General features: G+C 52.8%; 1 protein-coding gene across 1 annotated transcript; it reads left to right on the forward strand.

Moving 5' to 3' along the window:
- The first annotated feature begins 559 nt into the window (after window positions 1-559).
- Window positions 560-14,078, forward strand: clspn (claspin). The gene is made up of 24 exons (XM_088932881.1): window positions 560-727; window positions 1,680-1,818; window positions 2,054-2,409; window positions 2,894-3,037; window positions 3,286-3,342; window positions 3,441-3,513; window positions 4,177-4,279; window positions 4,370-4,983; window positions 5,303-5,491; window positions 5,604-5,770; window positions 7,734-7,888; window positions 8,421-8,485; window positions 9,035-9,219; window positions 9,435-9,990; window positions 10,103-10,166; window positions 10,501-10,600; window positions 10,785-10,864; window positions 11,045-11,209; window positions 11,550-11,671; window positions 11,881-12,008; window positions 12,116-12,227; window positions 12,371-12,447; window positions 12,570-12,731; window positions 13,429-14,078. The coding sequence occupies exons 1-24, from the start codon at window positions 704-706 to the stop codon at window positions 13,531-13,533; spliced, it is 3,942 nt and encodes a 1,313-aa protein (XP_088789007.1). The 5' UTR covers window positions 560-703; the 3' UTR covers window positions 13,534-14,078.
- The last annotated feature ends 955 nt before the right edge of the window (window positions 14,079-15,033 follow it).

The following is a 15,033-nucleotide window of genomic DNA, read 5'->3' on the forward strand; positions in this document are numbered from 1 at the left end:
AATCCTGTTTTGTCTCAGAGTATCCGGAATTAAAGGGGCTGAGTATTGTTTTAACAACACTGCAATAAATATTGTGAGCTACCGTTAAGCTTACCCAATACAAAGTGAGGGGGGAAAATAAAATTCACATCTATATTTTTATTTAAAATAAGGTGATTGGTTATTTTTGCTTTATTTTAGAGAGAGAATATTTTTATTTCATTCACAGTTCTTTAGCATTACTTGCTGTATTTGTGATTCCAATATAAAATACGAACAGTATTTGGTTGGAAAAACCACACCAAACCAAGCTTTCCAATCAGACACTCCGCTCGCTATTGGTCCCTGCTGCTGTCCATCACTTGCGTGAGGCGTGGCTGGGAGCGTCGGCAGCCCCAGAGGTGGAATAAGTCTGCCGAGGTGGGCGGGTGCGAGGCGGGATTGACGTCCGAAAGCCCAATCAGGAGGGAGAGGAGAGGGCGAGGGGCGGGATGGCGCCTTGGGCGCGCGAGCGGTTGATAGTCCTTTCTGAGAGAGCGCGCGGGAGGGAGCGGCAGGCGGGCAGCTGCGAGTTGTTACCGCTGTGGATTTTATCTCATCTCTTTATCTGTTTTATTTTAACCGTTTAAATAGTTTGTCAAGGAGGGCGAGAAAGTGAACGTGGCCTTGTGTGCGTTTTCATGAGTCCGTGTTGTCGAGTGTAAGCGGAAACCAGCCCGCCGCCATGAGTGCTGCCGTGTCCCAGCAGGTTGGTGCTGTTTCAGTCATGGTGGTGAAGTGTTTGTAAAGACCCGCGTTTCGTGCTCCTGGGGGGACTGTGTGCTGCTGTGTGGCTGTCCGCCCTCCGAGAGGCCGCGGTGAGAGGGCTGGGTCCGGGCCAGCGGAACCGAGCCGTCTGACCCGGGATGTGTCCCTCGGGCCTCGGGAGCAGTCTGCGGTTTGTTTTGGTTGCCGAGCGTGTCGTGGCACAGGCTCTCTGCCGCCTCGGCTGGCTCCCGGCCCGGCCGCTGGGGGGCGCGCTTCTGCCCATTGTCCGGTGGTTCAACATGCAAGCGGGGGCTCCTGCTTCGCCACTCGGCCTGTCTCCGGCTGGTGCGCTGCCGCTTCAGTCCGGGGTCTCCAGGGGGGTCAGACTGTACAGGGCCCGACGGGAGTTTCTTCCGAGCAGTCGGGACCTCGGGCCTGATCATGGGCCCGGTCGCTGGGTGTTGTTAGCCCGCCGCGCTGTTGCTGCAGATCTGAGCTGCTCCTTCTCAGGAGTGTCGCACTGCCGGCTGGAGGCACTGCCCTGCACTCGCAGAGAAGCTCAGAGCAGACCCCCAGGGCAGGGGGCTTCCTCAGAATAAGCCGTGCAGACGCGCAGTTTCCATGAGATCACAGGAGTCAGATGGGAGGAATGGCTCTGCTCGCTTGTAACATTTTTCTGTTGCCAAAACCGGCTGTATCACCGCCAGCCGGTCAGTGTTCAGGTTTCTCCAGCTGTGCGGTGTTGTAACTGATGCAACGATAAGCCAGCCTGTTGATGTATTATTTCAGTGAAGTAAATCTGCAGTACATCATGTCTAGCTATAGCGATGCTCGATACAGATGCTACCCCTCGTCCTGGGGACTCTTGTGGCTGGAGCTGTAGGCCCGTCTGTGGTGACACTGCGCTGTACCGTCATGCCCATCGGTAACGGCCACCCCCGTTTTCTCTCCAGGCGCCGGACGTGCTTCCTGCGGGCGAGCGCGCGGCCGTGGAGGAGAGCGACTCCGACAGCGGAAAGGGCAGCTGCGACCTGAGCTCCCCTGTGCCCACGGGGGGAGCCCCTGCGATGGCTGAGAGCAGCGAGGACCAAGGTCAGGGGGGCCAGGGGGTATAACGCTACAGAGCTCTGAGGGCTCTGCAGTGGGGTCACTCTGAACCTCCTGAGGCGCTGCGGGCCCGAGCGGCTCTGCCTGCTCCGCAAGGGGAATTTGTAGTTACCCTGCGTCTCATAACTGAGCAGTTTGACGATGATCCGGACCATTCGGAAGAGAGTGTCTCGTGTGCATCGCCTTGGAAGGTCCGTGTCAAACGCGTCTTGTGTTCCAGATTCGGACGGCGAGGTCGCAGTGAAGAGGAAGCCGCGCGGCAGGACGGCCCTGAGCGACAGCGAGGGCGAGGAGGGAGCGGGGCCGGCCGAGGCTCTTGCCCTGTCGGAGTCCAGTGAGGAGGAGAGGCAGGAGGGGGGGGGCGGGAAGGCAGGACAGCGGACGAGGAGGGTGGCGCAGGCCGCCTGGGACAGTGAGGACAGCGAGGCGGATACGGACAGGCAGGCCGGCGAAGCACAGGGAGAGTCCCCTGCTGGGGAGATGGTGAAGCGGAAGGAGAGGTCCGAGCATCGCCGGGAGAAGGACAAGAGGACGGCAGAGGCTGCGCAGAGAGCGAAGAGGAGCAGGAGGAAAGAGGTACGTGCAGGGCGCAGCTGTGAAGATGCAGCCCTGGGCCTGGAAGGGCGGCGAGCGCAGGTGTGCCTGCATCAGACAGGTAGCGCTCCAGCTAGCTTTGTCCTGCTTGCCCGGTTGGCTATCAGTGCTGTGTCAGGGGAGAGCTGCTCAGCAGACTTCATAGTTAACAAAACTATTGAATGTCTTTGGCTGTCCTGCAGTCTTAAGTTATCCTGGTCCACAGAAACATTTTAAATTATACACTGCATGTTCTTAAATTGTCTAGTCACTGATTGTTGGACAGTTTTTTTGTTAACTTTTTGTGCTTATTTTAAAATACTTTTGAATGAGTGTCATGTGATGTGTAAGCTTATATTGGTTCTGTGACTGCACGGTTTGAATGTGGATTTAACTGGATGGGGCATCAGTGAGGTTTGGGTGTGGCTGTTTTGCTGAACAAGGCCAACATTAGGACAGCAACCACTTCCCTCTCTCCCTAATTTAGGAGCCCACTGCTCCCCCCTCCTTTAATGACAGTGGCTGCCTCCTCAGAGACAGTGACCTGTTTGACACAGGTGTGGGGGAGGAAGAAGAGGAGTCCCTGGAGGCCATCAGAGCAGTGATGAAAAACAAGGTGAAGAAGCATAAGGTGAGCAGAGGTCATGACATGGCGACTGCAGGACTCTTGTCTGCACTGCTGTGTTGGGGGAAACGAGGGGTTAAACCTCTTTTCACTTCTGCATGTTTGACTTCAGTCACAGAGTCCTTTAGTGCTGGCGAGAGTGTCTAATGCTCTTCTGTAAAGCAGGGTCCAGTGTTTTATTGTCCCAGAGGGTCTCGAGCACTTTGTCTTGGCAGATTGAGGTTTGTGTACAGACGTGTTTTTCCTGTCCCCAGGAGAGAGCCGGGAGGGAAAAGGAGGAGGCCGAGGGGGTGTGTCAGCCAGAGCGGAAGGTGAGGTGACCATTGAACTTTGCGTTCTTGTTGTAGAACGCTGCTTCTGTTGCTCGGTGTCTGATTTCTCCGCGTTTCTGTCCTCTCCTCTCTGTCAGGAGAGGAAAGCAGCCCGGGCCAGCAAAGAGGCCATGAAACAGCTGCACAGCGAAAGCCAGAGACTCATACGAGGTAAGAGCCTGTCTCTCCCTATTGCTGAGTTTCTAGCAGTGCTTCTTCACCTGGGGTGCAGCCTTCCCTCCTGGGGGTGTGAGATGTGCCAGATATTTTTCTAGAAGGTAAATCAAGAAAACAAATTAAGCACAGACACAAAAGTATACTGACTTTGTTTAATCAGTCCTAGGTATTTTAATGTAAACAGGAAAAGGTCAATGCCAGGCTGAAAGGAAAAGAAGAGATGCAATGTTTTGGCTATGGAGCCTTCAGGTGTGGACACCTGAAGAAGTGTCCACAGCCAAAACGTTCTCTGTTCTTTTCCTTTCAGCCTGGAATAAATCTTTACCTGGTATTTTGCTGCGTAAGCATGCTGACACAATGACCTACTTTGACGTAGTGTGTACTTTTTCATGTAGTCTTTACTTCTAAAGTAAAAGAAATGTATTATTCTGACTCATTCACATATATATATATATTATGCTATAGATACATGATAGATCTCGGTTTTAAAAACTGATTTCCTTCAGCGATATTGGGTAATGGGTACAAGCACAGATTCTGAGAACCAGAGGGATGCAGGCTGAATGTTAAGAGGTTAAGAAGAGCCTTAAAGACTAAGAACCACTGGTGTATAGCTTTCTGTCGGCTGTGAGATATCTGTGCTCCTGGCTGTTTCAGAATCTTCCCTGGGGCTTCCCTACCACCTGCCTGAACCCAAGAGCATTGACCAGTTCTTTCGGAGGAAAGCCAGGCCCACGGGCCCAGCCATGGCACTGCTCAAGTAAGGACCCCTGCAGTTCGCTCTTGTACAAATATTGTGCACGCTCGTACTGATCCAGACCTAATCTATTGTTAAAACCGTTTCTTTCAGGTCTGCAAACTACCAGCCCCGCATTTCAGAAGGTCCTACTACACCTCATCCAGCCCAGAACCAGCTGAAACCAGACCAGCCACCTGTTGTACAAGACCTGACTTCTTCACAGGTGATCCCAGCACAAGCCGAGTCGGACCCAGCTGCAGCAGCAGAGCATCACACTGAAGTGGTGCCAGATCCAAAGGAGAGCCAAGCCAGTGTGGACCCGCCATCAGCTGCGCTGAACCGGAACAAAGACTCCCCCGACTCTGGGCTTGCTGACAATCCAGGCCTCACTCTGTTGGAGTGCAGTCATGGTGAAGCCCTGCCCTCAGTAGCACAGGGAAAGCAAGCAGTGCTGGAACAGGACCAGAACCCAGATGCCCCAGCCCACGCCGCGCAGCCCGGCGCCGAGCGAGGGGAACAGCAGGAAGAGGCCGGGGAGCAGCCGCGAGGGGCCTCCCTCGTTCCCAGCAGCAGCCCGGTCCCTGTCGAAGAGCAGGAGGGCAGGGGGCTCCGCAAGGACAAGCTGGCCAGGCTTCGAGAGCTGGGCCTCGACCCACCGCCAAAACCCAGACTGTGCGCCGACGAGGGGGCCTTCGTCTGCCTGGAGCCCCCCACTGTCAACACAGGTAAGAACGTCTGTCCTCTCAGTTTGTCAGTAGCTCTGCTGCTGTCGCTCGGTGTCTGTCCTCTATCACAGTCCACACCCCCGTCTCCCTCTCCCCAGCACCCCACAGCTGCTGGGAGGCAAAGGAGAGAGTCCTGTAAATCCCACTAATTTTCTATCTTACCAGTTATTTCGTTATACAGTAGGCAAACCCACTGAACTCTCGTAATTTCAGAAACCTGTCCTTGAGAAAAGACAGGAGTGTGATGTGTTCTTCAGGAACGTGAATTGTATTTCTGGCTCTGGCCGGTCAGTCTCGGCTTGTCTGTCCCTCTCGTCAGCCCTGGAGGCCCTGAAGGAGCGTTTCCTACGCCACGCTCAGCCCGTGTCCCGGCCGCGCGGCGAGCACGCGCTGCAGCTCGGCATCCTGCGCAAGGACAGGGCACCCTCCGGCTGCGAGGAGCTGGTGACTGACACCCTGACCGTCACCGTGACGGAGGGGGAGGAGGAGGTCGTGCACACCAAGCCAGGTAATGTCCTGCAGTCGCTGCCTGGCCTGCGCGTTCGAGCCAGGGATTCGCAAATTCATAGCGCGCGTTCGGCACCACATCACGAGCTGGCCTCTCTCCCCGTCCACCCCAGGGGAGAAGCTGGTGCTGCTGAAGTCTCGCCTCCAGCAGGCCATGGCGCAGCGCAGGCTGGAGGAGCGACAGAGGCGGGCGGCCCTGCAGAAGCTCGACAACGAGGACTGCGAGGAGGAGGAGGAGGAGGAGGAGGAGATGACCGACGAGTCCGAAGGAGAAGGAGAGGTAATGGGTTGTGTGTGATGACCGTGCTGCGCTGGATTCACGTCCAGCACCGAAACGTGGCGTTTTGTTGCCCTGACGTTCTCAGGTGTCGATTAACAGGCAGCTACTAAAAACACAACCCTTTCTCTATATGGGTTAGGATTTCCAAATATCTGCAGAGAGCATGTGTCCCTGGACCCACCCTTTCATAGACCAGAGACAACTCTGCCTAAGGCTGTCTGTGACAAATTATAGCCAGCAGCCATATCACCCTGCAGCTCACCACTGGCAGCCCCCCTGAAGCTCAGCAGGTGTGAGCCTGGTCAGTACCCGGATGGCAGATCTCCTGGGGAAAAGGCTGCTGCTGGAAGAGGTGTCAGTGGGGCCAGCAGGGGGCGCTTATCCTGGGGTCTGTGTGGGTCCTAATGCCCCAGTATAGTGATGGGGACACTATACTGTAAAAATAGGCACCATCCTTCAGATGAGACGTAAAACCGAGATCCTGACTCTGTGGTCATTAAAAATCCCAGGGCATTTCTCGAAAAGAGTAGGGATGTAACCCTGGTGTCCTGGCCATATTTCCCACTGGCCCTTACCAATCATGGCCTCCTAATAATCCCCATCTCTGAACTGGCTTCATGTCTCTGCTCTCCTCCCCACTGAGAGCTGGTGTGTGGGGAGAGTACTGGTGCACTATGGCTGCCGTCGCATCATCCAGGTGGGGCTGCACTCTGAGGGTGGTGGTTCACACAACGGACACGACGTCTCTTGTAAAGAGAGAGGGCAGCGCTGAGTGGAGAGTGGAGTGCACCTGCTGAGTTCTTCAGGCATTTTCGTGAACTTTCTAAAACCTTAAAGCAACACAATGACAGTAGGAGGTTGTCTGTGAAAATCATTTGTTTTGCCTACACTGAGGTCAAAAAAATATGCTGTCAGGTGCTCCAAGCTTTCCAGGGCTGTGCTTCTATAAGAATATTGCTTTGTATGTGAGTTGTCCACTCTAAAAGTATTTTGATTTAGAAATGTAAATATGAAGTCTATATTTTAATTAAATTATGCGGTTTCTCATTATTTTTGAAAGTGTATATATAAATACATATTAACTTTTAATATGGCCAGATAAATTATGGTTTACCTCACACTGGTGTTTAGTCTCCTCTCTCACCTTACTACAGGTGTCATGTCCACTGTGAGAACCTGTTTCGGTTTTGAACACATTTGGATTTGTGCAGTCTGTTTCGTTTTTATGTTTTGCTCTTCTGGGAGACCAGAGTCACCTGGTAAGTTTGTCTTTCAAGGAGAAGGCGCAGAGCAGTGAGTGTCTGTAGAAGGTGTGCCCACTGACAAGGTGAAGCTGCTTTGTCACGAGTCGCCAGTGAAATTTCTGGCTGATTGTTTGATATGCTTGGTTGTTGCGTCTACACCACCATTCGCCTCTTCTCAAGTTCATTGCCCTCTTAGTGCTGTCTTATGAGTTTCCCCCTCTTGTACACAAGTCTCCTCCCCAGGTTAGGCTGGGTGTAGGAGGCCAAGTTTTCCACCACTTTGCAGCTGTCTTCTGTATTGACCCGAGTGCTGGTCAGAAAGCTTGATGACTGGATAGTAATCCTAAGGTATCAATATGATGTTTTGTAAGTTTTAAACTAAACTAGGCTTGACAAGCATATTTTATTATTTAAGTATTGGCTCAAGAATAGATAGAAACAGAGTAGGTATTAAAGCACAGTGAAGACAGCCAATCATAGGTATGTCATTCTATTTAAAAAGTGATGTCTCATAAGATGGCCTCACAGCAGAACCAATTAACCTACTTGTGTGTTACTAATGCAACAGCCTGACGCAGGGTGGCACTGCCCTCAAAGGGGGCTATAACAGCAGCTGACTCTTTCAGTGAATGAGGCCTAGCGTGAGAGGAGCCTGCAGTTTAAGGGTCTGTATTGTTTTTTGATCTCTAATGGCATCTCTCTGCTCTCCTTGTCTGCAGGGTGTGGAGTCCTTGCTGGGCCGTGAAGAGGAAGGGGAGGAGGGAGTTGAAGGCGGTGATGCTCCAGCCCAGAGGAGCTGCTCGCCACCGCCAGACCCCCTGGCCACTGATGGCACTCTGCTGCTGTTCGCGGGGAGCTCCTGCTCACGCACTGGGTGAGGAGGGGGACAGGCAGGGGCAGCTCCCCTCTCTCAGGCCCCTCTTGCTTGTTTGGTTCCTGGTCACCGAGAAGCCTTTCTGGAGGGATGCAGATGAACCCACTCTTCCAGCAGGCTCATGCTTTTTTTAAGAAGGGGGAATATGGCTGTGTAGTTTGTCAGGGACAGAGCTTATGCTGTGCAGATCTTGGGAGTAACAAGCCCTTTAAGGTAACTAAATATAGCGGAGAGGATTTTAGGGTAGTTGTTAATACTTGCTTGTGAGCTGGGGGGAAGGTGACCTGTTTGTTTGGGTCCAGCTGCTGCCAGGGTGATTTGAGAACCACGCAGAGCAACCTGACTGAAACTCGGGGAGACTAGTCTGGGTTTTAAAGCTGTTTCCTCTTCAGTAGATCCTTCAGAAGATTGTGGATGCTTATCTGTGGCGTAATTGGTCCTCCCAGGCAGGGGATCCTGAAGCTGCTCGGAAGCGCTTGGTTGTATTTGTGTGCTGTAGCTGGAATGAGCTCTCTCCCTCTCTCACTCACAGGGAGCAGACCGTGGATGGGCTGAGAAGAGCTGGACCAGCTGGGCTGGAGGGAGACTCCAAACTGGGTGAGTGATCTGTGCTGTGTGTTGGCCTGTGGACTGATTCAGGGGTCAAGCAAGGAAGGAGTGTCAGTAAGTCAATATAACCTGACTCTCCACGGGGCTTTGAGAAGCCACTTCATTATCGCTGTTAGTATTAACATAAACCCATTTTAGCTAAATCTTAGCCCGTAATTGACAGTTTCACCTCTGTCCTTGTTTATACCTTTTCTCTGGGGTTTTACCTTTTCTGTAGTTGTATCCTTGGACTGCAAGCTATCCACCGCCTGTGCTGTTTACAGCCTGTCTTGTAGTACAATTTGTTATTCAGACAGTTCTGCATCTTGATTATATACCACTGTTGAAAATACTAGTTGTAAAAGTCTTGTAAGTCACTAAGGAATAATCAACTAAATCATTTAATCATGAAACAGTGCTTGACCATCCCGGAAAGGAGTCAGGCTGCCGCAGGCAGTGGAGGGCTTGTGCTGTTCAGTGGTCATTGATATGATGGGCAGGAGTGGCCTGGGCTGCGGGTCGGAGCGCAGAGCGGTAATGGCACCCTGTGTGTTGCAGAAGACGACGACTCTCTCTCGCTGCCCAAGGACAGCAGCCACAACAGCAGCTTCGAGCTGGTTGGCTCCATGATCCCGTCGTACCAGCCAGTCAGCCGGGCTGCAGCGAGGGGCGTGACAGCAGGGGCGTTCCGCTCCCCGTCTCCAGGCCTGTACAGGCCCGGCTGCCTTAGCTCCACCTCCAAGGTGAGTGTTCCCGAGCTCCGGCCTCCCAAGCTTCTTCCTGAATCCATCTCTTTGTACTGAAGCCAATGGGAGGTCCATCTCACACTTGAATCTGCACTCTCTCGCACCTTAAACCCACTCCCTCAGCCTTTCCCAGTCTCTGTACCACCCATGCACTGTGCACTCTCTTCTTTATCTCTCGCCGTTATTCTCACATAACTGTCGCTTTCTTTCAGAGCTCAGGCAACCCTTCCTTCTCCCTGTCTCTGCCCGTGGAGGACTCCCAGGACCTGTACGCTGAGCCCGGGCCCTGTGCCCTGGGAACTGGGGACTCTCAGGGGCGCTTCTCTCTGGAAGAGGATACTCACAGCCAGCTGCTGGATGCTGATGGCTTCCTTAACGTAGGGCCACGGGGGGCCGGGCAGGGCCAGTACCAGAACCAGAATCACAAGCGCCAGCTGCTCTTGGATAGCCTGGACGAAAATGCCATGGATGCCAACATGGGGGAGCTGCTGGGGCTGTGCTCGGGCACGTTCAAACTGCAGCCTGTCACCAATGAAGGCAGCCTCAGGGGGGCGCCGGAGGCCCAGGGCCCGTCTTCTCAGGACGAGAACATGGGGGAGCTGCTGGGGCTGTGCTCAGGCAGCTTCGCCACACAGGACTCTGCCACTCGGGGAGGAAGTGCGGCGGAGCAGCAGTCTATACCAGTGCAGGCGCGGTGTGGGGGCGCCAGCTCGGAGCAGGACGTGGATGAGCTGCTGGCTCTGTGCTCTGGAAAATTCACCTCTCCAGGTGAGGACTCTGTGCCGTGTGGCGTGAGGACTGTACGTGCTCATAGCTGTGCATGTACTGCAAGGGATGTTGAAGGTGTACATGAATCATGTTCCTGTCCTTTTCCCTGCAGACCCCTCGCCCGCCGAGAAGTCGCCTGGTCCCGCTCCACACACAGTCGCCGAGCCTGGAGTCAGGTACGACAGGCAGCAGGGGGTTTCAGGCACAAGACAGCTGGCAGTTCCCTGTATGAGTGTGACAAGTCGCTCAGCTGACCACCTCACTGCACTTTCAGGGGTGTCCAGTCCTGCACCTTTTCCAGGCGCCTTTTGATCGTCGATGGTAAAAGACCTGTAGAGGTGTTGACACACCTAAGCTTTTCTTCAGGTTTGAAATTGTGGGTGGTTTATAGAGAACTAGAAAACCGCCTCGATGACCGTTTGGCTAAGGCATGCTAGAGAGAACAATGTGCTCTGCACGAGAGAGGTCACACTGTACCTGGGGCTGTTTTTGATCATTGTGCTGTTTCAGAGGGGACCAGCAGCAGCAGGAGGAGGAGGAGGAAGATCGGGAAGAGGAAGACAACGAGTTCCACCTGCTGTCAGATGTGGGGAGTCTGAGTAGTGACAAGGTGAGCCCGGGTCTGATCAACCACCATAAGCGCGATTGACCCCAAGGAAAAATCAATCAATCGCACCTCGATTCCTGGGCAGGCCCAGATTGAGCTGAAGCAGCACTGCGACAGGCTCCTACTCACTGAAGGGCAGTCTTATAGGAGCTTAGGGAGGCCTCAAGCGACTATCATTCCTTTGTAGGAGGAGAGCGAGAGGGAGGAGGAGTGCGAGGAGGAGGAGGATGAAGAAGCTTTAGTCCACCGGGGATCAAAGCGCAAGCTGTAAGTAGAGCTGTATCGCATTGCGGCATGTAGGAAGTCTGAATTGGTCCACTGTCTATTATAATTTTCTGTGGTCTTGCCGGTGCTCAAGATTCTCTTAGGATTTCTTCAACGTTTGCATTTTTTGGGTCCCTCGGGGTCTGTACTGTGTGGGTACCAACCCCTCTCACTTTCTGTCAGGCGTCTGGCGGAGTTTCTAGAGGAGGAAGCTGAACTGTCTGGCAGCGAGGTGGACAGTGAGGATGAGTACGAGGAGGCTGAGGGCAGCGAGTACGAGGAAGACGAGCTGCAGGAGGAGCTTCCATCTGATGAAGAGTTGCAGGACCAGGTCAACAGGATCCACATGTGAGTGTCCTTGACGTGGGCAGGAGTGGATCTGGCTGACCTACAGCAATCCGGCGACTTCTGCTTTATTCGGTTATTTCAAGGTTCAGTAATGGCTTCCTTGGTTTGGACAGTTTATCTTCTTTCAGTCTGGAAGAGACCGATGTCATGTTGCTATAGTAATAATTATTTTGAGTTAAATTTGTAACTGAAACATCTTTTCTCACGAGTCTGTCATATTTAAATGGTGTCCTGCTTTGCTGCGCTATCGTGCTGCCTTGCTCTGAGCTTGAAGGGGCTCTCTTTTGAAGATGGGTCGATGGGCTGATTGATCGATTGATTGCCTGTGCTCTGCCTGCAGGAAACAGGTGCTGGACGATGACAAGCGGCGGCTGCGCCTCTATCAGGAGCGCTACCTGGCCGACGGTGACCTGCACTCCGACGGGCCGGGCCGGATCAGGCGGTTCCGCTGGAGGAATATTGGTTAGTCTCCGAGAGTCTGGGAGGGAGTGAGGGTGAAGGGAGGGAGAAACTTTTCTTTACTGTAACACCTGCCTTGCAAGATTGCAATCAAATCGCCGTTCAACAACAGGGACTTCCAAATTGCCAAATTGAGTAAAATGTGCCGTGTAATAAATACAATCTCCCTATTTGTAGCCCATGATCCATGGTTTGCATTTCTGTCCCCGCAGATGAGACAATCGCGGCTGGGCTGATGGGTGGAGAGGATGAGGGAGAGGAGGAGGAAGAGGAGCTCGATGAGGCCGAGATGCAGAGAAGGAAGGACAGGCTGGAGAGGGAGCTGTGGCTCCAGGAGCAGGTCTGTGTTTCTGTCACGCCGAGCATGTTGAACATCGTGGGGGAAACTGCTGGCCAAATGTGTGGCTTGGGCTGCCTGCCTGCCTCAGTGTCCCTTTCCTTGCACAGGCAAAGAGCAGCAGCAGAGCAGGGGAGGAGGAGGAGGAGGAGGATATAGGAGAGGGCAGCCAGTTCATGAGGCTAGCCAAGAAACTGACTGCCAAGAAGCTGCAGCAGAAAGGTGAGCAGCTACCAGTGTTTCCTGTACAGCTGAGCACTGGTTTTCTCCAGTTTAAGAATGAAACTGCGTCGGACACTGACCGGCACCGAACTTTGTGCTGCTCTTCCTCTCACGCGGCTCCTGTGCTGCTTCTCTGTTCTCAGAAGCCCCTGTGGTCCCAGCAAAGGAGAAGCAGGTCTCAGTGGAAACGCCCTTCCAGAGGCCTGCCCCACCCAGCCTGGTCAGTCCGTCCTCCGTCTGTCTCTCAGACACTCCTCCTTGACCAGTTACTTTCTCGCAGCTCTTTCTGCTCTCTCCCTTGTTCGCTCTGTCTCTGAACCCTGCCTGTGTCCCTCCACCTAGATGAAGAGGGGCTCTCTTCTTAACCAGCCCAAGGCGGTGCTCCAGAAACTGGCCTCCATCTCGGACTTGAACCCCAATGCACCCCGGAACTCCCGTGGCTTCCTGTTCCAGACTCTGTCTCCGGAGAAGGCGGCGGGGGACAGAGGGCGCCCCTTGACAAAGGTACGATACGGGGGCAGGTTGGATTTTAATGATCACCGTTGAGGTTCTCAAGCAATTTGGAAAAATCTGGGATTTTATAAAAAGGTACAAGGAGGTAACATGATCAAGGAACTTTTCTTGTTCAGACTCAGCCAGGTTGAAGTGCCCTGTGCGGTATCTTCAGTTTTCTCCTGGTTCCTGAGGAGATGTTGAATGTTGGAGGATCACACCACTAGAATGCAAAATCCATCCTGTATCAATTTCTGGCCCTATGTTTTTGCCGTTTTCAACGAACCTACTTATTTGACATGAGATGAGTTTCTTTTCCACCATAATTAACCGCAGGCGTTAAATTTGAAAAGAAAAAAGGTGTTTTATAAAGTTTTTTTTACTTGCACCTGACGTCTGTGACACTGCAGTCTACACTGCACAGCTAATCCCCCAACTCCGTGTCCTGTTCTCTTCTTTCCCTCTTATTTATAAAATACTTTATTTTGTGTCACAAGGAGGTGTCGTGCTGTGCTTGCAGGACCCAGAGCACAATCTCAGACAGCGGTGCCAGAGTTGAGCTCCGGCTCAGAGAAAGCACAGGCTCGGGTTCTTTCTGCGAATGGGCATCGCCTTCCATTTCTATGCTGATTTCCAAGTTCTCATTCTCTGAAAGTTAGAAATCGCTTTTGAGCAGCGGAAGGCTATTCAGTGCCTGGTGTCCCCCCAGGTTAAGAGAGGCCAGGCAGAAGCTGCGCTCCCAGACGCGAAGCGGCCCTGCAGAGATTCCCCAGCCAGACCCCAGAGGAGCATCTTCCGCTACCTGGAGAGCTGAGGGCTGGACCGGCACCAATGGAGGGCTCGGGGCAGTTGCCCAGTTCACTTTTACTCAACATTGCGGCTGTGCAGGGCAGTGACCACACTGCCCCCCCTCCTCACCCTGTGACTCACACAGAGCCCACCTTGCCGGGGCAGAGCTGTTCCTACAGATGCTGGAGGACTAGCGATGATGATGATGGTGTCCTGACCACCATTATCATAACAGACCACAGATGTAGACGTACCTTAGTGATGCCCAACATGTAGAAACTGGTTTCACCAGCTCAAGCAACGTTTTCTACAACCGGTAGGGATGGAAACCCTGTGTTTTTCAGGGCTCCCTGGGAGGACTGGTCTCTGCTGTGATATAGCAGCGACCCCTCAGGAGCACGTGGTGTTCCTCATACCAGACTGGAGAGCTCGGGCCTCAGAGAACGCCCCAAGCCCCGCAGCCCTTCCCCCTGCCGATCACACGTCCATTAATTGTTTTTATGTTGTAAATTATTTTTTAAGTCTTTTTTTCAGATGTTTTTAGGCTGTATATTAAAGAGATTATAAGAATTGTAGGTGTGCCATTGCCTTGCTCTGTGTTGAAGATGCAGGATTCAGGTTAACCTGCAGTATGGATTTTAAAATAATTCTGAAAACTTGGAATATTTTTAACGCTTGGGAATGATGGAAATCGCAGTTCTCTCCGTAAAATACACAATAAGGCAGACGGAGCTGGAGCAAGGTGTGTGCTCACTGAGGCAGGCTGTTGCTATTGATGACCAGAGTGCTGTGTGTGTGGGCCTCAGGCCTTTCGTTCTAGCTGCTGAAACAATTGTTGAGCACAGCCATGCTGAAAGTACTGATGTGTCCGCAGGGCTGGGGAAGGCAGTCCAGCCAGGGGTGGTACCGGTCTTATTCTCGGACTGTACGGGGAATTCATCCGCCCCACTAATTAATTTTCTGTAGCAAGCCTGCCTGCGGTGGTGGCAATTTTAGTTTGTTAGTGAATTAATTGCTGTGTTTGATGGGGCTTGTGGGAGCCACACCACACTCGCTGCACTTAATGAGCGACAGTCACTTAACATCTCGTTAATTAGTGGTGATTTGCAGGGCTATTGACAAGCCCAATGGTGTCGTGTGTTGATGTTGGGGTGGGGGGCTAATTATTGAAATGGTTGTTGGGAATGAGATGTCCTGCTCTGGCGACAGGAGGCTCCGTGTGGAACGTGCTCTTGCGACAGTCAAAGCACAGCTGGAAGCTCAGGTAACGATACTTCAGTCCCATTCAGGCTTGCAGTACTGTACTCTAGTGTCCTAAACTTGGGTAAGAAATGTTTTTTCAGTCTTGCTGGATGCTGGCCATGCTGCTGTTTCTTTAGGTTTTTGGGGATAAAGGCACAAGTCAAGAGGCCTTGTGGCCAGTGAGCTCTTAAAGAACCTGAGGGACCTAACCACCTGAAAAAAGGGCCCCCTCTTTTTCCCAGACTTTATTAATGCCATGAGTCCTGATCCGGCTGCAGGCCAA

This window comes from Atractosteus spatula, chromosome 14 (assembly GCF_055471065.1).
Source record: "Atractosteus spatula isolate fAtrSpa1 chromosome 14, fAtrSpa1.hap1, whole genome shotgun sequence".
Classification (NCBI taxonomy): Eukaryota; Metazoa; Chordata; class Actinopteri; order Semionotiformes; family Lepisosteidae; genus Atractosteus; species Atractosteus spatula.